The sequence below is a fragment of the Herpailurus yagouaroundi genome, unplaced genomic scaffold (genome assembly GCF_014898765.1).
Source record: "Herpailurus yagouaroundi ecotype Mexico unplaced genomic scaffold, PumYag 77, whole genome shotgun sequence".
Taxonomy (NCBI): Eukaryota; Metazoa; Chordata; class Mammalia; order Carnivora; family Felidae; genus Herpailurus; species Herpailurus yagouaroundi.
In genome coordinates, this window is record NW_024412388.1 from 13936077 (window position 1) to 13962368 (window position 26292).

A 26292-nucleotide genomic window follows, 5' to 3' on the forward strand; every position below is an offset into this window, starting at 1 on the left:
CTGTTTGGTATACCAGCAACACAGGAGAAATCTCGTTCCACTAAAAGGAACAAACTATTCCAAGATACAACTGATGGCCCTGAAAACCTGCTACAGGAGAAGTTGCAAATATGTCTCAAGCAATCGGGCCCTAGTTGTTCTCAGTAGCAAAATCACACCTTCAGTATGGTGCACTCTATGGCTTTTTCCAACACATGGCCCCATTCTGCCTCCAGGCATTATCTTCTGGGATTCCTCCACCTGCAAAGTCTGCATCATCCAGTTGCACAGTGATCCAGGCCTTTCTTTTCCTTGCTTCTCAAGTCTTCAGGAAGGCCCAGCACTGCTTTAGCCTCTCCACTCCCCCATCATTTTTCCTAGTGTAAAATTCAATTTCAACACCGCCCTTTCCACTGGACCCATGAGCTCTCCCACACATTCAGTTAGGCACTAACTACCCTTCTTCATCTGCATACACGGCTGGGCTTCCCTATCATATGCGTACCTCTGGGTCTCTTGTGAATATGCTGTTTCAAGACAGGACCAAAACGAAAATTAATTTATTAGCATCTTATTAGACAGGCCGGTCGGCAGTCTCATCTAACACATAATCTTACACAGATTAAGAGTGCATCTGCTGAGTTAATGGATTCGCTCTCATAATACGTAAACTGATCTTGCTTCATTTTACTTTACAGACTGTGTATAACAAGCCGTATGCCTACATACACATAAAAAAGTGATTTTCAGGTATTAACATACCCCAAGAGATATCCGGAATATTTTCAAAGTAGTAAAAGTTTGAACCTAAGTATGGGGTCTTACTTGAAGGATAAATGACCATGATTCCAAAAATAACTCAAAGGAATGAGCTAACAGTCCTTCAGAATACAGTTACACCTAAAACCTCACTTATGCATCCGAGGACAAAGCAAGCTGTGTGGGGAGCACAAATGAGTAAGAACTGCTCAGGAATGTACAAGACATAGCAAAGAAAGTAAGATGATGGTAGCAGTTCAACACTTGCAGGATAAAACATAGCAAGCTTTGCGATGGGATTAAAATCTTCAGATACGCAGAACATACTTGTGAATACACGTGTATGAAAGAAAAGTCAACAAAATGAGCAGAGTCTGGACCTGGACCAAGATGCTGTCAGACTGTTGGCTTTTCAAACTCTTAAATGGGAAGCCTAACAAACAAAGGGGGTGCCTGGGTGACTCAGTCAGTTAAGCATCTGACTCTTGATCTCAGCTCAGGTCTTGATCCCAGGTTCGTGGGTTCAAAGGCCCCATGTTGGGATCTGTGCTGTGCATGGAGCTGACTTTAAAAAAAAAACAAAAAACGTCTAACCAAAAAAAAGTAAACTCTACACGAAAAATTACAACTTCCTTTTCTTTAGTGGCTTAAAGTAACAACAATTCAGTTACTGGGGCGCCTGGGTAGCTCAGTTGGTTAAGCGTCTGACTTCGGCTCAGGTCATGATCTCGCAGTTCGTGGGTTCAAGCCCTGCGTCGGGCTCTGTGCTGACAGCTCGGAGCCTGGAGTCTGCTTCGGATTCTGTATCTCCCTCTCTCTCCACCCCTTCCCTGCTCACGCACGTGCTCTCTCTCTTTCAATGGTAAAAGTTAAAAAAAAAAAAAAAAAAAAAAACCTAAAAAAAAAAAACCAGTTATTAACATTATTTAAAACGGGTCATGGGTGCCTGGCTGGCTCAGTTGGTGGAGCATGCAACTTTTGATTTCGAGATTGTAGGTTCAAGCCCCACACTGGGTGTAAAGATTACTTAAAACTAAAAACTCTTTAAAAGAAAAGACTTTAACAATTGCTCGATTAAATTATCCCTGAAAAAACCAAAAGTTAACTTAAAACCACTTTAGATATTTCTATTACTAACATGGCTAGATTACCTAAAATGGCCTTCCTAAAGACACTAAAGGTATAAAAAGATAAAACATCATTTTAGAAGCAATGCCGAGGGGCACCTGGGCGGCTCAGTTGGTTGAGCGTCCAACTCGATTTTGGCTCACGTCATGACCTCGCAGTTGTGAGATCGAGCCTCACCTCAGGATTCTCTCTTTCCCTCTGCCCTTCTCCCCTGTTCCCGCTCACTTGCTCTTTCTCAGGATAAATAAACATTAAAAAGAAAAAAGCAATGTGGAGTCTCAAGAAATCTGAAAGGATTGAAATCACACAGTATGTTCCCAACCATGGTAAGTTAAATCGTAAATTAGTAATGGAAAAATAACAAGCAACATACTTCTAAATATCCTATGGAACAAAGATCCAATTACAATAGAACTTAAAAAAACATTCTGAACTGAAGAGCGATGAAATACAATGCATCCAAATACATGGGATCTAGCTAAAGCAGAATTTAAAGGGAAGTTTAGAGAGAAATATATAGCTTCAAATATGTACTTAAAATGAAAGGTGGAACACCAATTATTTAAGCTTCCCATCTTTTTTATTTTTTCCCTCTGTATTTTAGAGAGAGAGCATGAGCAGAGGAGAGGGAAGAGGGAAGGAGGGAGAGAATCTTAGTGCTTGGTCCAACCCTAGGATCATGACCTGAGCTGAAATCAAGAGTTGGACGTTCAACCAACTAAGCCCCCAGCTTCCATCTTAAGCTAGAAAAAGAACAAAAAATTAACCCCCCCACCCAAAAATAAGGTACTACACCAACTTTAGTAAGCAGAAAAAAGAAACAGTAAGAGTGGTAATAAGGAGCACCTGAGTGGCTCAGTCGCTTCAGCGTCCAACTCTTGATTTCGGCTCATGTCATGATCTCACAGTTCATGGGTTCGAGCCCCAGATCGGGCTCCATGCAGACAGTGCAGAACTTGCCTGAGATATTCTCTCTCTCTCTCTCTCTGCCCCTGCCCCGCTTGGCATACTCATTCTCTTTCTCTCAAAATAAATAACTTTAAAAAAATTTTTTTTTAAAAAAGAGTGGAAATAAAATAGAAAGCAGACATAAAACAGGAAAATCAAAGGCAGAAGTCAGTTCCTTGTAAATAAAGTTGGTAACTCCAAACAAAACTGACTTTTAAAAAAAGAACACGGGCACCTGGGTGGCTGGCTCAGTTGGTTAGGCTTCTGACTTCAGCTCAGGTCATGATCTCACAGTTTGGGAGTTCGAGCCCTGTGTCGCGTTCTATGCTGATAGCTCAGGGCCTGGAGCCTGCTTCAGATTCTGTGTCTCCCCCTCTCTCTGTCCCTCCCCCACTTGCGCACGCTCCCTCTCATAAACATTTGTAAATATATCAAAAATAAAAATGTTAAGTTACCAATATTAGAAATGAAAAAAGGTAATCACTACAGATCCTAGACATTAAAAGGATGATAAAAAAAAGTTTATAACAGCTTTATGCCAACAGACATCTTTAAAAAATTAACAAATTATTTGAAAAGGACAACATACCAAAACTGACACATGAGGAAACATAAAAAATTCTGTATCATTTAAAAAACGAATCTGTAAACTTTTTAAAGTTTATTTAAGGGACAGAAAGAGCATGAGCGGGGGAGGGGTGGAGGGCCAGAGGGAGAGGGAGAGGGAGAGAGAGGGGGAGAGGGAGGGGAGAGGGGGGAGGGGGGAGAGGGGGGGGGGAGAGAGAGAGAGAGAGAGAGAGAGAGAGAGAGAGAGAGAGAGAATATGAGAATCCCAAGCGGGCTCCACACTGTCAACACAGAGACCAACAGGAAGCTTGATCCCATGAACTGTGAAATCATGACCTGAGCTGAAATTAAAAGTCAGACACGTAACCAACTGAACCACCTAGACACCCCTGAATCTGTGATTTTAAATCTTCCCTTAAAGAAAGTCCAGACCAGATGAGTCCACTGCTAAATTTTTATAAGAGAATTTATAGATTATATAATGCTGTTCTCACATAAGCTCTTCTAAAAGACACCAAAAGGGGAAACATGTCCTCACTTTAGGAGGCCAGAATAATATAAATACCAATACCTGACAAAAACATTTCAAACAAAAATTACAGGTCTAGATAAAATATTAGCAATTCAAATCCAGTGATGCAAAGGACCGGATATCACAAGCAAGTGTCCTCACAAGGTTGGTTTAATAACAGAAAAATCAATTAATGTGGCTTACAACTACAAACAGATGTAACAAAAACAACTGGAAAGCTTCAAACAGATCGTAAGAAACTATAAATTAAGCACAGGTGATTTTTTCAAAGAAAAAAAAGCTATCATGAGAGATGGAAAAGAGAATATGATAGTAAAACATCTATTTTAAGTAGGCTCCCAGAAAGAAAAAATGACAGAAAACGAGACAGAAGCAGTATCTGTTGAGCATAATAGGTGAGAATCGTCTAGAATAAAAAGACACTAACTCAAACATTCAACATTTCCAAAGACCACTAAGTAGAAGAAATGCAAAGAAACCCATCCTAACCATATCCTAAAAACGATGATAAAATAAAGATTTTATAAGCACCAGTAAGGACACTATTTTCGAAGAAGCAGTAATTATGACAGTAGATGACTTCTCACGGTAGGTATCATTTTCAATTTGGCGGGAGAAAACTCTCAAAGAAAACTGTATACCCATCAAAAACATGTCTACAAAATGTGAGCTGAATAAAGACATTTTCAGACTGAGAAAAATCTGAGATTTTGTAACCAGCCACCCTCCCCTAAAGGAAAATCTAAATGACATCTTCAATCGAAAAGGTTCCCAGACAGGGGCGCCTGGGTGGCTCAGTGGGTTAAGCATCCGACTTCGGCTCAGGTCACGATCTCGCGGTCCGTGAGCTCGAGCCCCACGTCGGGCTCTGTGCTGACAGCTCAGAGCCTGGAGCCTGTTTCCAATTCTGTGTCTCCCTCTCTCTGACCCTCCCCCGTTCATGCTCTGTCTCTCTCTGTCTCAAAAATAAATAAACGTTAAAAAAAAAAAAGAAGAAAAGAAAATGATCCCAGACAGAAGGTCTGACATGCACAAGAAAATGCCGAGCACCGGAAGAGATAAACATATAAGTAAATCTGAATAAACACTGACCACATAAACTATATAAAACAGTAACAATACCTTGAAAGCTTCAAAAGCCTTTTTTAAAAAGAAATTAAAGCACAGGAAAGTCACCGCTTAAGTTGATAAGAAGGGGCCAAGCCTTCTAAGGTCCTCTCTAGTATTCAGGTAGAAGATACAGCTCTTAGTTAACTCTGGTTTTGGAGAAGTTAAACGTACACACTGAAATGAGGAGGGTAACCACCAAGACACTGCAATACCAAACTTGTGGGGGGGGTGGGCAGGTAAAAGGAAAGAAAAAGGAATGAAAACACAGGAAATCAACCCAAAAGAGGACTGCAAAGACAAAAAGAAGCACCGAAACAGGCAAAACAAAGAAACAGCAGAAGGTAAAAGGTAGGCATAAATTCAAATACATCAGTAATTAACACTAATCACAAATAAAGTTAACCATTTTGATTAACAAGCAACGGAAGACTGGATTAAAAAGTTTTTAAATAAATTTCAAAAAACAAGAAATCACAAAGACCACATTCTCTGGACACATAGAATTAACCCAGAGAGCACATTAAGTGAGGAAAAAAAAGATTAAGTAAAAAACCCCTTCGTGTTAAGTTAAAAAACAAATCCCATCAAAATATCATCAGTTGAGCCAGAGGTCACCTTCATCAGAGATATTCCAAGAACTGAGGTTCAAGTGGAAGGAAACAGGGAATATGGGAGACACTCGCTGACGCCCTCTGAAAATGTCTCTGATGCCTATCAGCTCTAGTGACCTTTTGTAGAAATTGTGGAGTTCAAAGTGCCAGTTATTATTTCTGCACTAATGTGATACCTGTGGGTAGTTATCTATTAACAAATCTAACAAACATTAGAACACAAATGTATTTCTCTAGTCACCTCTCAGTTCAGACTACATTCACTCCAACAATCCAGCACCAAACACCACCACAACTTCTTGAAGGAGACGGATTAGGATTTTACAGATCGCTTTCAATTTGCCAAATGCCCTACCACTGGTATCTCCAGCTATAAACACGTATTTGCTCTGTCACCTTATAAACACGCTGAACACGGGAGCTACTACTTCTAGTACATACCTAGCAGCTACAACTGTTGAGCCTAGAACAGTGCTGCTTGTAAAGAGAATGCTACAACATGGGCTCATGGGTGATGAGGAAACAAGAAAGATTTGAGCGGGAAGATACACGGTTTTCTGAAAATCACTTTATAGTGACTGAGGGATATCCAGGACCTTAAGAGAAAAACTACTTTCTATCCTCTCTGCCATGAACCTACACTGATGTAATCCTAATTAGGGTAAAGAAGACAAACCTAGAAGGCTTCCTAAGACCTTAAACTGTTTCCTGAATTTATTGCCTTCGGTATTTCAAAAGAAATAGACTGGTATCGTGACGCCACCTCCTGCAACTGGTCCATCATCCTGTTCCTGGAATCTTCTCCCACAGTCTCTTGACTGCAAATGACCAAGTCCTAACCTGTTGCTAGTATGGACATCTCCTTCTCCTTCCCCTTCTCCTTCGCCCTCAGAGCCGTCTCCTTCCTGGTGTCCGGTGGTGGTGCTGATGGCTCCAGTGCTTGAGCTGACACTTCCTGGTCCAGCTGGGTGCCCCTCCACTGTGGCATCACCATAAGCACTGCTCCGACCAGATACTAGAGGGAAAAGGTTACAAAAGTGTGTATCGTCTCCCAAGTGTGGTGGAACCCAACGCATTCTGAAGTCCGCAACAGTTAGGAGACGACCAGTAGCTTTAGAACGTTTTTTCTTCTGCGTGAAGAAGAAAATAAATACGGAGTGAATGCTAGATTCTGGCCCCACAGCACTATGCTGAAAGACTCCCAGGGCACCAGTCACTCAACCTTCTACGGTATAGAAGATCCACCTACAAAAACAATCTTCAAAGGACACTCACATTGACTTGGGAATCTAGAAATTACCAGCTACTCTTAATCTCTTCTACAAAATATTTTCATTTCAAATTTTTAACCACAGACTGGTTTACAAGGTCGAACCAAAATGGCATGCTTTCTCATTCTAGAGCCCTGCCCTTTCAACCAGTAGACTATGGCCTGTCATGTTAACACATCAGATCATCAACAGGAGGACTGTCCAGAACAGCTTCCCCCAACAGAGGGGGACAAGAGCCACAGTAAGATGGACTTTAAGGTCGTACCGTTAACTGTTTTAGATCAATCATGACTTGGGATTATGCACGTCACTGCTTTCTTCCAAAAAGAGACAACTAAAAGTGGCCTGTAAAATATCCCAATATTAACCATCTGCTCCTTAAGCTATTATCCCTGAGCGTTTGAAACTCCAAAGTTGAGGTCAAATGAATTTCTCAAGGCTTTCAGCGAACCCCCAAAACTTCCCTTGCCTGACACCAACCCCCAGGACCCAGGCAGAGATTCCTAGTGTGTTCCCGCCCCTGCCCAGGGAGATCGGGCCCCCCAGCCACATTACCACTGTGCTCGCCAGCCACCGAGTCCACGGCGCTCCCCCCGCTCTCCGAGCCCACGCTACCACCATGCTCAGCAGGGGAGGTCCGAAGGGTGGAGCCGTCAGTCGCCGCCGTGCTGCCTTCATCGTCCGAGGCTGGAGCTAAGAGAATAACGAGAGCTGTTACAGGTAAAAACCCCTCCTGGGGGCGAAAGCATCAAACCACATAGTGCAGAGGGGACACAATGCGGTTGATACATCCTGTCATCAAAGGAAAAAGGGAGAGATTTGCTTTGCTGGTTAATCACCAACAGGAACAAACACTGTACACGGTGCATTGCAAACAGTACTTAGACAGAAGTGAAACCCCAGTTCGCTGGGCATTTCCTTCGCTGCTATACTACAGCGAGTAGACAGTGCAGAGATCCAACAAGAATCTGTGATGTGGACACTCAGTTTTCTAGTTAGAATGCTTCACAGTCACCACTGTCTAGGTGTTACTGACACCTGCTGAGATCAGAGACTACCCATTACCATTCAAAGCACAGAACTCTGAATTTTAAGATTTGTTTTGCAATCAGTTCATTTGTGCTTATGTGAGGAAATCACTTGTCGTGAGCTCTTGAATCAACCTTGTTTGTTTGTTTGGTTTGGTTTTTGATCAGGTGGTCCAGAGGGGAGTTCATTGGGAAATTTCACCCCTCCTAATCATCCTCATCAGACGCTAAGAATGAAGCAAGGAAATTCCCCAGAGACAGCCACAGCATCCAGGATCAGGGCTGAGCTGAGACAGGAGGAAAACGCTGGATGAGATACAGGGGGGAAGAAAGCCAAGACAGCCACAGAGCACGGCAGAAACACAATCGGCACAGCACGATGGCCACCTCCGAGCCTGAGAGGACGGCAACGAACGAAACTGGAGAAAAGCGACACACACCACGGCAGCAAGGTGAGAGGGACAGCCAGTTTCTCCCCCTCTCTTCTATCCAGGGTTAAACTCCCAAGAGAAGAGAGAGAAAGAAAAGAAGGAAAAAAGAAATACAGGGAAGCAGCACTCTGGAAAACTCTAGATCAACCCTTACGTCACTCAGGGGTTGATTTTCTAGTGGATCACCCAGTGTCCCATCCTCCTCTATTTGGTCCAACTCTCTGCTCAAGACATTTTGGTTTTTTCTTATCAGATCAGCAAAGAGGTGGAGTGCAAAGACAAAACGGGGTCTGACGAGTTCCTCTGCACTTCCACCCCCACCTCCCGGGCTCACAGGCCCCTGCAGGTGAGCCTCACCGACCTGAAGCAGAACTCAGCTTCTTGCCGCTTCGCTTTTATTTGTAAATGAAGAGAAAACAGTTAATGGCATGAGCTCTAGCTACTCCTCGTCTCCCTTTCCATGTTGTCTAGAGCGTCAGGACTCTGGCGAAGAGCCCTGAAAGCTGTCACTGGAGCCCTACAGCTGACCACCCTGCAAGCCGCTCTCTCGGCCTTTCCTCGGGAGACCAGCGGGAGCCAGGCAGCATGCAAAGTGTCAGGAAGCAGAGCCACGAGCGCCTTTGCCGAGCTGCATCACCGTGCCCTCCACGCCCGCATTCCTAAAGCAAAGGCAGAAGCAGGAAGTCCAGAATGGCCTGTCAAAGCAGCTGCCCGTTCCACTCTCACAGCACCAGAAGCGAGGCCGGAGGGTCCTGGGGCCCCAAGCCGCGCTCCTTGCTGTGGACAGTTACCTGATGCTGTGGTGTCAGAGAGGGTTCCTGCGTCCAGAGAGGAAGAGCTGGGTGCCTGGCCGGACAGCCCCAGGCTCTGCAGGCCCAGGGCACTGCTGCTGCTGCCTGGGAAACAAGTGGAGAGTGAGCACAGCATTCCTTCCAGACCCCGTCCACAGCACTGCTTTGGCCGCCTGCTGCCCTCGGGAGTCTAAATTCACCGGCGTGTGACCCCCTCTGGCCTGGAGGAAGTTAATCAACAGCCGGTGCTGTCCACCCACCAAGTTTGGTTACAGACATGGTGGAAGGCTTCCTTCAGCTCAGGCAGGACACAGGCCGGAGGAATCTAACAGATTTGGGAGGAAATAATCCAAAAGACCAAACTAACAGAAATGAGGAGATTGGTTCCCAGACTGCAAATCCCACCATGACCCTGTCACTCTCCACCTGTGTCTCTGAACAGCTCTCACCCAGATCCACCTCTCCCCAAATCTGGGGACAAGCTAAGTCAGCCGGATATCAGTAACTGCCAGACCCTCTCTGCTGCTCAAGGCCGCCGGGCGGCTCTGTTCCCGGCACGGCCTTCTACCTTGTTGGTCCTGCTGCAGGCTCAGGGCAATGGCTAGTTCAACCATGGTCTCGTCATCTGCATCAGGCGGGATGTCCAGCATGGGGGGGAAGCCCTCTGCGCCTGCCAGCAGGGCCTCCAGGGGAGAGGGGTTGCCATTGTTGACATTTTCAGCTGTCTCCAGGACCATCGACTCAGACTGCAGAGAGAAAGCTCTGTCAGTGTCCCACAGTAAACGGCAGCTTTTGCAAGTCCACAGAATGAGAGCTAGAAGAGAGCTAAGAGACTCTTCCTCCCCTCTCCTGCTGCCGGAGACTCACCACCATCTCAAAATCTCCATGGTCCACCTCACTCTGTTCCTGGCTCTCCTGACGGATGTGACCAGCATTCGGAATCCCTGATGACTGCATTTTCTCATCTGCATCATCATCATCATCGTCATCCTTATCTCCTGAGCCAAAGAAACCCCAGTCACCCAACAGTGCCTGTTCTTTCCTCCCTTGGCGTGTGGTGTGCAGAGTCATGCAGCAGCGTAAACCCAAGACGAGCTACCAGCTAGAGCCCTATGCTTTAGAGGTAAGCCACAAGGACACCCCAGCCTTGTCTCTCACTCCCTGGGCCCAGCAGGATCTTGCCCCCTTAGGAGAAGACTTTCCCAGCTGACGAAGTGACAAAACAAAAAAAAACAAAACTGAAAATAAAACGAAACAAACCAAAAAAAACAACCTGAATTCCACGGGCAGAAAAATCTAAGACCAGTAGGCCCCAGGAGCTCCCACCAACTCCCACAAGACCTTGGGCAAGACCGGGAAAATAGTACAATTGAGATGTTTATCTGTGACATCACGGCAGCCTGGAGTATCATTTCACTCCTGTCCAAAACAGCTGTGTTGTGGGATTTTCATACTACATAACCATTACGAGAAGAACCAGAACTAAAATGTACAACCATCAAATAGAAACTGAGGCCACCGCTACAGGTCCTGCCCAGGCTGGCTTCTGTGTCAAGCGGGAAGCCCTTCTGATAATGGAGAAAAGGAGTCCGGTTTAAACCCCTAATTGTCAGAAGAGGGTGGAGGCCTTCCTTGCCTTCCACTTACTGGGTTGTGAAAGCACATGACAAAGGCCTGAACTGGAAATGCCAATTACCTGTATGGTAGTTTCTCACCCAAGAAAAGAGGCACAAACTGTTGCCTAACTCAAGCTTACATTAATAAATAATATCCAAGGAAGGTTATCTGAAGATCATCAAGTTGCACACATTCCAATAAACCTGCAATTGTACCACAAGGTGGCCACCAGCCACGTGTAGCTGCAGAGCAATGAAAATGCAGCTAGTCCAAAGAGACATGTGGGATTGTGTGAACGATGCACTACATTCTGAAAACAGTACAAAATTTTTTTTTAAATGGGAAGTATTTCATTAGTAAGTTTTTATACTGAGTGCATGTTGAAATGGTATTCTTTACATACTGGACTTACTTCTTTTTACTCTTTATAATGCAACTAGTGGAAAATTTAAAGTTACATATGTGACTTTCATTGGAAATTTACTTGTGAGCCAAGGAAGTAACCAGAGAGTTACATAATCGTGCTGATATTTAGACATTTTGTAGAACTGCTTTTACTAAAATGTTAAATGTCATGCCCTTGACTTGTGTCCAAGTGCATCAGGAGGGGTATCTCTTGTGATATTTGCTAACAAACTTACTGTAGGTCAAGACCACTGGGGATACTACCCCTTAGGCAATAGAATGGGCCCTTAATGAAGAGTTCTTATGCTAGGAAAATATAGTTTTCCTGAAAAATGACTGTTTTTTGTCTTTAGTCACTGTGACTTTTGTTAACTGTTCTTATTTTTGCTATAGCTCTCGGGAAGCTTTCAGCCGAATATAAAATCTTCATTTGTTAATAATGCAAGACACATAACAACCTCAGGACAGAAATTTTCTATATCCTTGGCTCACTTTTACTATTAACCTTTCTTTGTTTTCTTATGGCTTCAATTTTATTTTTATTCTATTTACTATATGCATCTTTATGTGCCACCTTAAAATCTTTATGGAACAAAGCAGGGTAAGACACAGGATAGACAAACAAAGCTTCCAGGACCTTGGTCAACATGAGCAATACCTCCTAAGGCTGTACACCTCCCTCCCCCTGGCCCCACCACGTGCACACACAAGCCTAAACCCAGACTTCACATTACCCATTGGAGTGTTGCTTCGAGGGGAGGATGGCAATGTCACATGTCTCCGCTTGTTCCTGGGCCTTAGGACTCGAATTAGAGCTTGTTTACAAGAGAAGCTCACGGCAGGATCCTGAGGTCAAAAAAAAAAAAACAAAAAACTAGCACGCTTATTAGGTTTTATATTATTCACGAAACTGTCTATAAAAAAACTTTCCTTTCTTGGTCAGTCACTTACATACGTGTGAAAGACCTATCTATCTACTCTCACCTGCAACCCTGCTGACCAAATTCAGTAGTTAATCCCATCTCCAGGCCTGGTATATATTAAGACGCACTTCCTACCTGCCTGAATCTCAGTTCCTGGTAACAGACTGGCTGGTCACAGTGGCTCTCTACAAATGGATCTGGCTGTTCATCAGATCGCAGGCTCATCCTCGCTCTGTGCTAAAATCAGTACTTCAAACATTGAGCTTCTATGACACAATCACTGGAACTGGATCTTGACGTTCATTCACACACTCACTTAATTAACAGTCACTTAGCACAAACTATGTAGCAACCGCCGGTATATTCCCTGGGGACTTAGCCCTGAACAAGAAAAACAAAATCCATCCCTGTTTCAAACCTTTCTATTCCATGAAATGCGTGAGATTATAAAGATTTCATTGATATTCAAAACCCTTACTTCCCATTACCTTCCTTTAAGTCTACTATATTTCCTAACAAACTTACCAAAAAAAACGTTTCCCAACACTCCCAGGCCAATACAAGATATCTGGCGCTGGCTCGATACGTACGGGACACAGTAGCATCTGCATGTAGATCTTGGATGCTGTATTAATACAGTCCAGCTCACACGTGCAGTAACCATGGATAATGTCTACCAGGGCGTTGACGGTAGCTTCAATGTGAGTTAGGCCTAAAGGGGAGGAAAATACAGTAGAAAAACTTCTAGCTACTTGAAAATCTAACACGGAAGTACAAAGTCTCATCCCCACATAAAGGTCAAGCTAACAAAAACCGGCAAGGGCTCACGCACTCGGCAGAACAAACAAAACACACATACAAAAGGTGGGTTATCAACATCATTTGTGATTTACTTTATTAACAGTCTCCTAATCTCTCAAACTGTCCTCGAAAGCCTTTCCAGATATGCTGCATCACTGATGTAAGTAGGCGTCTACTCTTAGAAACCAAAAGAGAGGGTAGAAAAGTATGACGAGATGAGACTGTACGTGTTCCCCATAATCCTCAGATCTTACGTGATGATAAACTTGACTCTGACCCGCCTTTTAGGTTTACTGCCCGTGCAACCTGCAAACACAAATGAGCACCAGGGCTCACTCTACTTTCCAAGATTGCTATTCAGATCCTTACTTTTCCACGTACACTTTGGAGAGTGAGAAGTTAGATGCCAAACACAGCAGCAACTTGGGAATAAAACATTCTCAAGCTGATGCTTCACTTCTCCCTTCTGAAGTGGCTTTGATCAAGCTCCCAAAACATTTTTAGAACAATTATAACTGCCAGTAAGGACACAGAGAGACACAAAAGTGCCCCTCTATGAGAAATATTCAACCCCAGGGGAGGAGATACGGTACGAGAAAATCCCGCTTCTCTGCCACACTGCTGAATTCCTGTATCAGAAAGAACGCACTGATCTCAAAGCCTTCTATTTCCTGACTATTAATTCTGGAAAAAATGGTTGGTGAAGGCTAAAGGCTGAGGGCTCGATCTGTTCAAAGACAGAACTTCGATCAGGCCTCAAGTATCCCTTTTAACATGATACCTGGCAGGCAGGCAGGAGCCAAGAAGGCATTCTTGGGTTTGGATGCGTGGAGTTTCCAGAAGTGGTTCACCAGCTGGGTGATGAAACTGCAGCAGTCTCCTTCCAACTGCTTCTGAGGATCTCTCCCCTCATCCGCTCCTTCTACGCAGGAGACAGAAAATGATTAACAACGGTAAATCTGACATGGAAGTTAATTTGTTTTAAGGTTAACTCAGGTCAAGGAAGCTTGCCTGGGGAGGGAGTCTCAAGTGGGGCCCCAATCAATATGCCAACTATCCCTAGACTCCAGCAGGCACATCTAGGAAAAAAACAGTCTGGGAAAGGAATATCACAGAAAACATTGTATGTTAGAATTAAGTAGAAAGGGGAGCATTCAGGATCTTTATAGCAGACTCAGAGATCTCAGGTCCAACTGCTCAACTTCTAAAAAAACTAGGGGAACATGTGAGATTTTCTGGAATGACTCCTGGATGAAAATATTAGGAAGAGGAACCGGATGATGACAGCAGATGGGAGCATGTAAATAACAGAGAACTGTAAACACATCAATAAACTGTATTTGACAAAGCAAAACAAGTTAGGTACCCAGCCAACGTGAAGCGAAGGGAGGAAAACAGAATCAAGCATGGAGAAAGGCCACTGCACATGTTGTTAATAAAACACCGGCAAAAAGAATAGCAGGAGAGCAAGATTTGACCCTATTACTTTAAAGCAACCAGGGCCCAAGCTTAGCTTTGCCCTAAAATCCTAAGAGATAGTTACTTCAGACAGAGGTTATACCTGACATCCAGAGCACTAAATAAACTCAAGGATGATTGAAGGGGCAAGCAGTAGAAAGAATGTTCGCTTAAATGGTATAATCTGAACGTCAAAAGCCCTACAAGATACGAAGACCAGGGTAAAATCCCTGTCTCAAAGCATGCAGTCAGGCAGAGGCCAGAGATACGAAGAAGAGAGTGAAAGGCTATAGAAAGTGTTATTAAGCAGGTTTCAGGATCACGACCAGGTAGGCCAAGTTCACCTGTTTCCATCGGGGGCAGCTTTGACTCCGTAAAGTGGACAAGGTTGTTAGGACGCATGATGGCAATGGAGCGAGCTGTGATCACCAGCCTCTGGAAGACCTCGGGGTCCAAATCCTTGCCTTCTTTGCTGGATGTGTTGAGACACTGCACAGCTTTGCTCAGCAAGGCCTGATCCTATAACAAAAGTATCACAGAGGATGAACCAAAACTAAGGGCTGGGTATGATACCCGAGCAAAGAGGACAGAACAGCTGGCAGATCATCAGGATGGCTACCTCCTCTCGGGAAAACAGGTTAATTACCGCCAACTACCGGGAACAAGTTTTCAAAGCAGCCCAGTACAGGTAAACTTCTTCACACAGAAAACATTAAAAGCACAAAATTCAGAAGTCATGAAATAAGTATCAAAGTGTGACAGGAAAATGTGGACCCACCTGATTCTCCAGACCTGCAACATCCCCAATCACTTTGCTACAGTGGAAGAACCGTTTCTCTGTGAGTTCCTATCACAAAGAGCCTGTTTCTAAACTGCCTCTCCTCAAGAGGTTCAGCAGGTGAAACCTGAATTTCTCGGTGTTCTGGGTTAGAGGCACCAATGCTAACCATGGCATCTGGCCTGTTGGCTTCTTCCTCCTTGATCTGTCACCTTTTCCATCTATGGCAACTGGTCTCACTTACTGCCTTCCGCCACCACTTACATTTATAGGTGAGACTCCCCCCTCTCTTCCCCCTGCACACCCACCCCTGCCCCCAGATTCCCCCTCAGAGTCTCTCCAACAACCATTTGGCAATCTCCCCACAAGCAAGTACACCTAATCTAGGGTTGTGCCACAGCTGGAGGAGGATCTCCGCGATTCCCGAGTCCTCACACTTTTCCAGGGAAAGCACCCCCAGTCTTTCTTAGATCTTGCTGATGCTATTAGTGGCCAAAAACTCCGTGCAAACCAGGGGCCCATCCGACAGCTTGTCATCAGTTTTGAGGGGTAGTCATTAATTTCCCAGGAGAGACTTTAGATGGGTCTCATCTCAGTGGGGTCGTTTCCCCACCAGACTTCACACTCCCCTCCTCATTTTCCACGTGAAAAGTCAGCTCACTTGATTCCCCATCAGTACCACAACCTCCACTTCTGCAGAAGGCTTCCTGGGAGGGAACGAGTACCTTATGGCTGTGATAGGCCGAGCGGCTGGTGTGCAAGCTGGCCAGGAGGCTCTTGGACTGCTGCTGAACACTGGCAGGTGCCGGCAGGGACAGCAGCAAAGTGGCCAGCTCCTGGGCTGCATTCTTGTTTCTCTCCTGGTGCAGAAGACAGCAGAGTTCTCACTAAACCCACCAAGTCCATGCGGAATGAACGGTCTACGCTCTGCCCTCCCCCTTCCACTTTCCAAGGCCACCAGTGCTAGGTTATGCTCTACGGACTGCTGAGAGCAAGATGAAGATTTTCAGAAATGACAATCTTCCCACAACATGGGAGCAGGAATCGAGTCCAAGCCTATGACTCCTGGAACAGCGTTCTTTCTACCAGCACTCATCCTACTCTATGAAACGCCCTTGCTATGGATCCCCCCAAAAGTAGGACAGAAGGCCTTAAGCCAAAGACTTCTCTGGAGCTTCTCTGCAAATCAAGATTATGCTATAAATATTCTTTAGCTGCAAGGCCTCGGGCCTCTGACAACTCCACTGACTTCCTGCCTCTTCAGAAAGCTCCCATATACTTTGAAAAAGTCACTTGCCTTCTCGATGATCGGGCCAACAGCAAAGCAGCTTTCCAGGGCTTCTAAAGAACTCACAACCAGCCTAGGGAGACAGAAAAGCTGGCTTGAGTACAACAACAACCCTTCTCTCCAGTTGTGCTTTAGCCTGTGCAAACTATAGACGGAGGGACCTTGGGGACAGCTAACGAATGCCAAATACAAAATCAAAGCACAATAAGACCTGCCACAGGCACCATGCATATCGTTTCCTTGTGTTACAGGCCAGAAGAAACCTGGCTCCTGCTTGGAGATCAACCTGAGGCCATGTTCATAATCCGGAACTGAAAGACAGGGCTTTTCTTCCTCAAAGCGGATAAGTGTGCTTCCTTCTGCTGCCTGTGGCAGGGATCACTGAGAGGGGCTTAACAGTCTTGCTGCAATGGGACCCGAAGCTCAGGTGCCCATACATAGGTAGGCAAAGGGATACACAAAGGGAAAGGTTAAAGCCATCTTCTTACACTGGGAAGGTAAAGGTAGTATTTTATTCACACCTCCATGAAAACGCACAAAGGCACTTCCTAGGAGTCCCTAAGTACGGGGAGAGAACAAACAGCGTTTTCAGGAGCATGCCAACTGCCAACATTCAAAGGGTGCAACAAAGCACCTTTAGAAAACGGAGCCATTTTCTCCTGGGAAAAAGGAAACCCAACTGTGGAAGGGTACCCAGCAACATGCTCCCCAGGGCTTATTCCTGTGAGTTTAATGGGGCCTGGTAAAAAGACCAACATCCTGATGCTGAGGCTCCGGGCAGAGAGGGAAAGGTATAGAGAAGGTAGCTGGAGGGGAAAAGGTCAAGGGGTAGAGGAAGGCAACAAAGAGCCGGGGAAGAGGGACCCGAGGCGTAAAACGCAGTTGGACAGAACAAGTTGTCCGCTGGCTTGTCAGACACTAGGACTCTCCCGCTGTCCTACGGCCCGCCCCCGCCCCCTGCTCACCCACTGCGGAGAAGGAGCGGAGAGGAGCGGGGTACGGAAGAGCACACTAAGAGGTTCTGGAGAGGCCAACACCAAGTGTGCACGCACAACCCTCCACACACTCCACTCTTACACGGGATAGCTCGGCAGCCATGCAAGGACCAGAACAGAAAGAAGCAGGAGGACTCTTCCACAGAAGCAGGATCAACGCAAAGCCACACCATTGGTTACTGCTCTCTGGCACACACTCACCCGTGCAGAGAAAAGAAAGAGGGCATACTAACCGGTCCAGCTTGGTTAGGGACTCAGTTTCAGAACTTGGGGGAGAAGCAAAGGGAAAAAAAAAAAAAAAAAAAAAAAAAAAGGAAAAAAATTTGAAGCTCAGAAAACCCTGGAAACACATCCTAAGCAAAAAATAAAAGAATGGGGGGGCGGGGGGGAAACAAAGAGAAAGAGAGAGAAAAGGGAGTGGGGAGGCTGGTGGTGGGAGGCAATGATTGATTCCAAGCCAGGCTATTCTTTCCGACTTACGATGTAAGAAACTCAGCGTCTTACATCATGAGTCACTTGTCTACCGCGGCAAACCAGCGGCCCCTAGCACAAAGAAGCCAAGCGCAATGCTTAAGAAGGCCACTGGGGGGAGCGCCAGGAGGCTGTGAACTCCGCCGCAGGTGCAGCAGACCGCCCCTTGCCAGCAGCGCCATTACCACATAAGGTGGCTGCTGCAGAGAAAGAGAAGACGATGAAATCGGAATGAACCGGAAGATCTTCCCCTATAATGTCAGCAAGACTGGACCCACATCTCTAACACTGGCTTAAGCATCTTCTACTGAGCAGTCTCTCTGGCTACTCCAAAGGGCACCTGAGCATTAAGAGAAGGCACAGAAGCCCCCCCAGGCAGACTGGAGCCAGACGGCCCTGAGCAGGTTTCCAGGCTCTGTTGGTACGCTAAGGGGGCACAGGGCTGTGTAACAACCTGAAACTCGCAGGCTGGACCCGGTAGTTCTGAGAGACTCTCTCGGGACAGGCTGTGCCGGGAGAGGGAAAAGTGGTGAGGACCGGAGCCAACCCCTGCCGGTGTCGGTACCTCTCCAGGACAGTTCCACTGGTGGTGGCAGGGGCTGCAGAGTCACTGTCTCCAGTGCCATTGCTCTGGTTCAGGTTCGAAGGACAGATGTTGCTGACGGAGGCAGAAGGGAACTCTTCCGGGGGCTCGTCAGGCCAGCCGAACTGCTCCTTAGTCTTGCCATAAATTTTTACAGCATCGATCATGGTGACACCTGCTGGATCCACCGAGGCCCCAACTGCAACAAGTAAGAGAAGCCTCTGGAAAGCACATTCTCTAAAGGGCTAACGTGACCACCTCGCCTCCCAAGACCTGACAAGGCAGCAAATCCCATCGATTTTTGGTACGGAAGAACTCTGTCTCCTGAGACTCGAACAGCACCTTAACCCTGAGGAGACGGTGATGAAGCATGAAGCAGCCCCTCCCTGTGACCGAAGGCCTAGAAGTCCACTTCTCGGAAGAGCCCCTGGGAAGCACCGCGGGAATCCTCTGGTGCTATAGGGATTCCGGCATCTGCCGCCCTCCACCTGCAGGGAGCTCTAAGTGCTCCCTTGGTTCAAAGCGCAGGTTGTCATCATTCATACCGATATCAACTATCTCTAGGAGCAAGAGGGGCCAGTAAATGGCACAGAAAAGTGCTAGACTTGTGAAAAGCTCACGGATTTGTACTCTGAGAGCTTAAAGTATTTGATAGCACAAGGCCAGGCATCTGTGCTTTAAGAGAGCCTGGTGAGGGTGCCTGGCTGGCTCAGTCAGTGAAGCACACAGCTCTCGATCTCAGGGCTGTGGGTTCAAGCCCCATGCTGGGTATAGAGATTACTTGATAAAATCTTAAGAAAGGAAGGAAGGAAGGAAGGAAGGAAGGAAGGAAGGAAGGAAGGAAGGAAGGAAGGAAGGAAAGAAGGGAGGGAGGGAGGCAGGGAAGAAGGGAGGAAGGGAGGAAGGGAGGAAGGAAGGAAAGAAAGGGAGAAAGAAAAGAAAGAAGAACGAACAAACAAACCTGGGGATTGTGTGTTTATCTTGCCTCCTCTCTGCCCACCCATGCAGGCAGCCGTTCCAGCAAGGCTGAGCCAGTCCCAACAGAAGCTAACCCTCCCCATTCTCGTACATCCCTCCCCCACCCCCTTGCCTCCTTTCCACTTCCAGTGAAGCTCAGGGTTTCAGGGTGGCAGAGACCACTGAGAAGCAGAGAGCAGAGGGTTCCCAGAATACTAGAGTGCCACAGAGAAGTGGCCCCCAAGTCAGCAGCCAAGTGAGAAGGGTGGGCTGTGCCAGAGCTGGCGACTCACTGAAGAGGTTCAGCTTCTTGTCAGCCTGCAGGGCTTCTTCTCTGGTGAAGGGGAAGTCAAACCAGCGCGAGCGACTCAGGTTAAGCTGCATGGTTCTGCCGAAAATCTCAATGTATGATGGGGCCCGTTCGATGGCCTGGGTCCCGATCTGGATCCGCATGCCTGTCATCACCATAGTGCTGTTGTTATTGCTGATTTCAATGGTGAAGCCGCCAGGCTAGAGGGAGGAAAGGCGCACATGAGAGAACGAGTTCTTGGGGGCAAACGTACAACCCTTCACCTACAGGTGCTGAAGCATGCGACCCCAGATGAGTCCTTTATCCTTCTAACGCCTTGGTAATGACTTGCTTACTTCCAAGGATAGAAAAATAGAGGCAAGGGAGTGGACAGTCTCCAACTGCAGGCTACTTTCTCATCACTAACCACCTCCTGCTGCCCTCTACACAGTGACCCCGTGGCCAACGTTGGAACGGGAACCCTTCTGCGTGGAAGTGAAAATAGCCATTTATTCCAGGGACCACGTAACTGGAATCAAGGGTGACCGTAAGCATATATTTTACACTCGCATCCTAAGAGAGGATGTGCCTTTGAACCACACGGCTCATGAGGTCCTTCCACCCGGGCACTGTACCCAGCCCAGCACAGTCCTCACCTTGGTGTTGGCCACATACATGCCGGTGGAATTCAGCCGGTGCTTTATCTGCTGCGCATTGTAGACCTGCAGGAGGTCGTTACCACCAAACTCCACATCTGTCAGCTGCTGGTTGTGTTCAAAGAAGTCGATGGGGAAGGTCACCTGGCTGGACGTGCGGGTCGCTGTGGGGAGCAGCACCAGCGCGTGAGAGCATCAGTGCACACTCCCACCTCTGCACCCACTCCACGAGTAAAGCCCCTCCTAGGCTGAGCCCACACTCCAACACTCCAATCAATCTCTGCAGGACACCCGGGATCACGACGTGTGCCTCAGTGCGATGCCTGCACAGGGCTAGCTGTCCAACAGTCGCCACCCCTAACCACAACACAACCCGGCGGGACAAAGAATTTGCATGTGGTATGGAGTACAGCTAGTAGCAACAGGCTCCCCTCATGACTGTTTCATTTAAAGTGAACATGGGGCGCCTGGGTGGGCTCAGTCGGTTAAGCATCCGACTGTGGCTCAGGTCGTGATCTCACAGTTGGGGAGTTCGAGCCCCGCGTTGGGCTCTGCTGTTGGTTCGGATCCTGGAGCCTGCTTTGGATTCTGTGTCTCCCTCTCTCTCTGCCCCTCTCCTACTCACGCTCTGTCTCTCTTTGTCTCTCAAAAAATGAATAAATGTTAAAAACTAATAATAAATTAATTAACTAAATTGAAAGTAAATAATAAAAAAAATAAAGCAAACAATAGAAACTACTTCTTTATAGGAGAATGAGCTGCGTCGTCATCTCAAACATGGACTCCAGAACAAATTTCGGTAGCTCTGCTTAACCGGAGTCACTCACTCTGAGTTTGAGCCTTCACACCCTCAAGAGTCCTCTTTCTCTGTCAGTCAGGAGTGAGACTCCCGGCTCAGAGATCTAGGATGGATTCGTCACTGCTTGGTAAGAAATGGACCAACGGAAGCAATCTATCCTCCGTCAGTTCCACCCTCCGCCTCACATCAGGCAGGCCATGTTCCCAAACCCAGAGAAAAAGCTCTCCAACAAGGTCCACAGGATCATTCTTTACCAGGCACCTAAGAAGCGCTGGCCTGAAGTGCAGAGCCAGGGAGTGCTTGCCAGCTGCACAATGGGTCTCTAAAAGCCACAAAGAACGCTGGTGGCCCTAGGAAACTTGATCCTGCCTTTGGGAAATCAGCTAGCACCTATCTCTACCTTCATAGAACAGACAAGCGGAACAGTCACCATTTCCCCACGGATAGTTACTGCGGTCTGTTTTGGGGCTCGTCTTGAACACTCTGCCAACCCCATTCCCCCACCGGTCTTTCCAGGAGGGGCCTTACTGATGGTAGCAGTCTTGCGCTTTCGCACAGGCTTCATGATGCTGACGACACTGCTGGGCTGCAGGGACGGCTGGAGCCAGTAGGAGGTGTTCTCCACGTTGGCCATGTAAATGCGCAGGCTGCCGTCCTCACACAGCAGGATCATGGTGGTCCGCTGCTGCTCGTTGCAGGCCGTGTGCCGAATGGCAACCATGTCTTGGATCTGGCGGAGGGGACAAAGGAGGGTGTGAGTTCCCACAGCTATAGATCAGAACCTACGGAAAAAAGGCAGAGAAGCAACTAGCTTTTAGGGGTGCGGAAGAGTAACGGTCATTTGGGGGTGCAGAAGAGTAACAAAGAAAAGGCATCTAGGAGAAAATGGGTGAAAATTCTTTGATAAACCGCTTCTACTGCAAGAGCTGGAGAAGTGACATAATATACAAATACGGAAACAGAAAATGAGACCAGTTTCACAGCCAAGTGGTGGAAGAATCTGGCACTGACCTTTGCTTTAGCAGGAAGAGTCTTAATCTCTTGGATAAGGAAAGTGTCTGGCTTCACCATAACTACCAGGGGCACACCTGTGGTTTGCTGGACACAACACACCAAGCCAGGGTGGTTCATCACCTCGGACCACTGGCAGAGGGCAGGAGACGTCTTACTGCCACCATTGGAACTGCAGATGACAAAACCGGCCACAGTCAGGGTACCAATCCTGACTTCCTTCTCTTGATTTATAGGCCATACTGACTAAATACCTGATTCCCAGAGCAATGTATTTGTCCAGGGACTCAAATTACCCACGAGCCTCAGTTTTATTCGAGCCATGTATATACTCTCATATACCCCACGGTGTACCTCCAGCAGGAGTCCTGATTTAAAAATCTCCCCTGCTAGGTTCCACAGTCTGAGGGAAGAGGTGGCCCCCTGTGCCTAGAGGCTATCAACTGAATAGGCCATGGAGCTGCCTAAGGCATGATCCTTGGTCCTAGTAAGAATCTCCAAGTACATCAAGTTCTGTGTGAATGGCATCCATCTGCCTTCACCTCCAACCAGCTAATGTTTCACAAAACAGAGGACAGAAATGGTGCCTATGGCACTTTAATGGCTCTTCCAGGGCAGGCAGGAAAGACAGAGCCTAAGCCTCTTCTCCCTGCTCTCTAAATAAACACTTGCCACCTTACACACACCTCTATCATCAGGACACCTCATGCAAGCCTCTACTCCCTGAACCCCAACCATACTCCCACTGCTGACATCATGTTCCGTTTACTGATCAGTAACTACCCCAGCAAGGAAACTTAAAGAGCATTCTGGCAGCATGGGTGTCTGGAAGCAACTTACAGTCCCATTTCAAAACTTAGTCATCACAGATTTGCTGCCTCGACTACAGCTTTTCCCTTCTGAGTGACAGCGGTCCCCAAACTTCTCATAGCTTGGGGTCTGCGTGGCAGAGGACAGAGCATACCAACAGCCACCCTGCCAACACTAGGTGCCTCTTGCTCACAAAAGGGAAAGGCTTGCGGGAGGAAAGTAAGTTTCACCAGATCCCCAGCAGATGCCAGTACCGGGCCAGGGGAAGCTCCCGCTGAATGTGGGCATCACGGAAGCTGAACACGAAGGGCTCCTTCCCACCTTTTGATGTTGATGGAGAAGAGTTGCAACACCTCCAGAGTCGTCCTGCTGATGGTGGCTGCAAACGATTTGCCTTGACAATAGCTGAAGAACAACATCTGCAGCACATGGGAGTAGTAGACGGACACACCACCACCTGCCACCTGGCTGTTACTGTCCTGTCGGGGCGAAGACACACAACACCTGCATTAACCTCTCATGGTGCCTCAGGGACCAGCATCCAGCTCTGCTGGTTACTAGTTTTATTTTTTTTTTATTTTTTTTTTCAACGTTTATTTATTTTTGGGACAGAGAGAGACAAAGCATGAACGGGGGAGGGGCAGAGAGAGAGGGAGACACAGAATCGGAAACAGGCTCCAGGCTCTGAGCCATCAGCCCAGAGCCCGACGCGGGGCTCGAACTCCCGGAGCGCGAGATCGTGACCTGGCTGAAGTCGGACGCTTAACCGACTGCGCCACCCAGGCGCCCCTGGTTACTAGTTTTAAATCATGATCACAGGTTCTCGTAATCTGAGTCCCTTGGGTAAATCTCAGAAGTACCACGAGAGTCATGGAACTTCACGTTGAATCAGTTTGGTCCTAAAGGACAAGAGTTTCTGCTATTGGGGAAAAGGAGGCAAGAGGGAAAAGAACAACAGAGAAGCTGCTAGGCTAGCTAGATCTGGAAGAGGAGACAGCAACATCCGCCCGAACCTTCAGGTCCTCGTGGTTGATTTCCAGCACGTTGGTGACGTAGAAGGGGCCCTGCTGCGCACTACTGGCCTCTTCCATGAGCTGGGTATAGATGTAACCGGCTGAAGACATTATAACAATGATGTTCTTTCCCTCCTCATTGAAGAGGAAGGTAACATCTCTTATCTTGGAGCTCGGTAGGAGAAAGTAGAAGGTGGGGCTCAAGGCATCGACAGACAGGTCATAAATCTGCAGGAAAGAAGGAAGATCAAATAAGGGAGGTCTATTTCAGCCCACCCCCAAATTATCCTGGAGAATCCAAAGACCTGCCATTGGCAAGTAATGAGCATTCATTCTCCATCCCACAAGCATCTGTAAGTGTCAGGCACAGAACACACAAAGACAAACATCTTTCTACTCTCCCTCAGGGAATGACCAGGGGAGAGACACATATCTACACATTTTGTGATAAGTACAGTAATAGTCATGCACTTGGTACAGGAGAAGAACCAGAATCGGTATCATAAAGCCTACAGATGGAAAGCTCTAGCTCAGCATCATAACAAAGGGCAACACAATGTTAGGGTCGCTCACCTTTAATTTCTGGGAGAAGCTAGCACATAATGGAGATCAGACATTCTGGATTTAAAAACCAAACCATTCTAGGACCACATCATCAATGAGCACTAACTATACCTTGACAAAGTCCGCAGTGACGATCGCTAACTCCGTCTGCGAACCAGGTAACCACACAGCTTTAATGATGAAGTTGCCCGTTGCCAACTGGGGGTGTAGCACCAAGTGATCCGAAACAGAGCCTGAGCTACTGAACGTCAGCACATGGCAGTCCTAGAGAGGGTTTAGGGAACAGACTGGTTAGAAGATGGTGGGAAGTAGGCTAACTCAAGTCTTCTCTAACATTCCCTGCCTTCAGGTAGGGAGATATTCAGGTTTCGAAACACACAAAAATCATTTCCACTACAAGAGAAATCTGAAAGAAATTCAAGAAAAGATTTCTTCTACATTTGAAAGGCTTTTAAGTGTTAACTTTTTTTTTTTTTTTTTTTTTTTAAAGGTTCCTCCCATGCAAAACAGGAGAGTTCTTTTTACAGTTTTATTTAGTTGGTGAACAAGCGTGCACACCGGAGGGGCAGAGAGAAAGAAAGAGAGAGAATCCCAAATAGGCTCCACATCATCAGCACAGAGCCCGACGTGGGGTTCAGTCCCACAAACTGTGAGATCATGACCTGAGCCTAGATCAAGAGCTGAACGCTCAACTGACCAAGCCACGCGGGTAACCCTAGGTTTTAATCCTGACAGTGAGTATGAGAAAGCGGTACTGACAACAGGGGAGAGAAGAGGAGTGGGATCAATAGCACGAAGTGGTCGAACCTGGACCCGATTCTTACCTTGAGCCCACAAACGGCAAGGTAGTCCTCCTTACAGGGATTGCCAGTGAGGCTCAGCACAGTAAAGGGGACGGGGGCGGAAGCCAGGCGGGTCAGAGTCAACTTCCTTTTGCTGGAATCTGCTTGCTTCAGGAGTGCAGAGAGCTGCAGAACGGTGATCTGTAAGGGAACAATCGCCAATGTATTCTTACCCCTGTCCTCTTAGAGGACGGAGAGCCCGATAAAAGCTCCTTCGATGGGTACCGGTCCGCAGTTAAGTGTCTCAGGAGAAACCTACACCAGTATCAGCTTCTCTTTCTCCGGGATGAGATATGGGATGCCCTTCCTTGCCTCCTTCCAGTGACGACAGAAGAGAAGAGGAAAGAAACCAACTCCTCTTCATATATTCAGGTCATGAAAAGAATTAACCACTTCCTACATACTAGCATCCTTTCTAGTTTTCTAAACAAGTTTGGGGTGTGTTTTTTTTTGTTTTTTGTTTTTTTTTTTTAAGTATTTTAGAGGGAACTTACAGACTATTCGGATTTCCAGTTTTTCACTTAAGTTAAAACAACTTTTCTGGTGATGAAGAAGCCAGAATAACAAAAAAAATCAAAAACAAAAAAAAAAAAACGCTGAGTTTGAGTTAAGATACCTACTACCCTTCCAACTTCTAACTTGTTCTATAAAACGACATAAACTTCCCTGTGTCGTCAGTGGGCCAGGAGGGCAGGGCAAGAACTAAATAAAGAACACGGACTCTTCCCATGAAGACCTTTATCTCTTGGTTTGTGCCCTCCCTCCAGCAGGACCATACCAAGCCAAGAATGGGAGCCACGCTGGCCTAGATAACAGCTAGTCATTACCTTTCTCTGAGAACTTGAAGGGTAGGTTTTGACAGGGAAACTACTCGTCA

At 46.8% G+C, this 26292-nt stretch overlaps 1 protein-coding gene across 9 annotated transcripts in view; it reads right to left on the minus strand.

The window, feature by feature from the left end:
- The window catches only part of UBR4 (ubiquitin protein ligase E3 component n-recognin 4), a 132503-nt gene that overhangs the window by 53970 nt on the left and 52241 nt on the right, over nt 1–26292 (minus strand). For 2 of the 9 annotated variants that reach the window (XM_040462878.1, XM_040462870.1), the window contains exons 41-62: nt 25398–25556; nt 24685–24837; nt 24010–24237; nt 23318–23475; nt 22187–22358; nt 21704–21905; nt 20377–20540; nt 19725–19941; nt 18457–18673; nt 17654–17686; nt 16435–16498; nt 15863–15997; nt 14704–14878; nt 13913–13996; nt 13683–13823; nt 12691–12812; nt 11912–12023; nt 10023–10153; nt 9724–9901; nt 9156–9260; nt 7461–7616; nt 6475–6649 (exon numbers count right to left, since the gene is read on the minus strand). In XM_040462878.1, coding sequence (XP_040318812.1) covers nt 6475–6649; nt 7461–7616; nt 9156–9260; nt 9724–9901; nt 10023–10153; nt 11912–12023; nt 12691–12812; nt 13683–13823; nt 13913–13996; nt 14704–14878; nt 15863–15997; nt 16435–16498; nt 17654–17686; nt 18457–18673; nt 19725–19941; nt 20377–20540; nt 21704–21905; nt 22187–22358; nt 23318–23475; nt 24010–24237; nt 24685–24837; nt 25398–25556 — 3281 coding nt within the window. The remainder of the gene's footprint in view (nt 1–6474; nt 6650–7460; nt 7617–9155; nt 9261–9723; nt 9902–10022; nt 10154–11911; nt 12024–12690; nt 12813–13682; nt 13824–13912; nt 13997–14703; nt 14879–15862; nt 15998–16434; nt 16499–17653; nt 17687–18456; nt 18674–19724; nt 19942–20376; nt 20541–21703; nt 21906–22186; nt 22359–23317; nt 23476–24009; nt 24238–24684; nt 24838–25397; nt 25557–26292) is intronic. The other 7 variants (XM_040462899.1, XM_040462889.1, XM_040462909.1 and 4 more) reach the window with 7 other exon arrangements.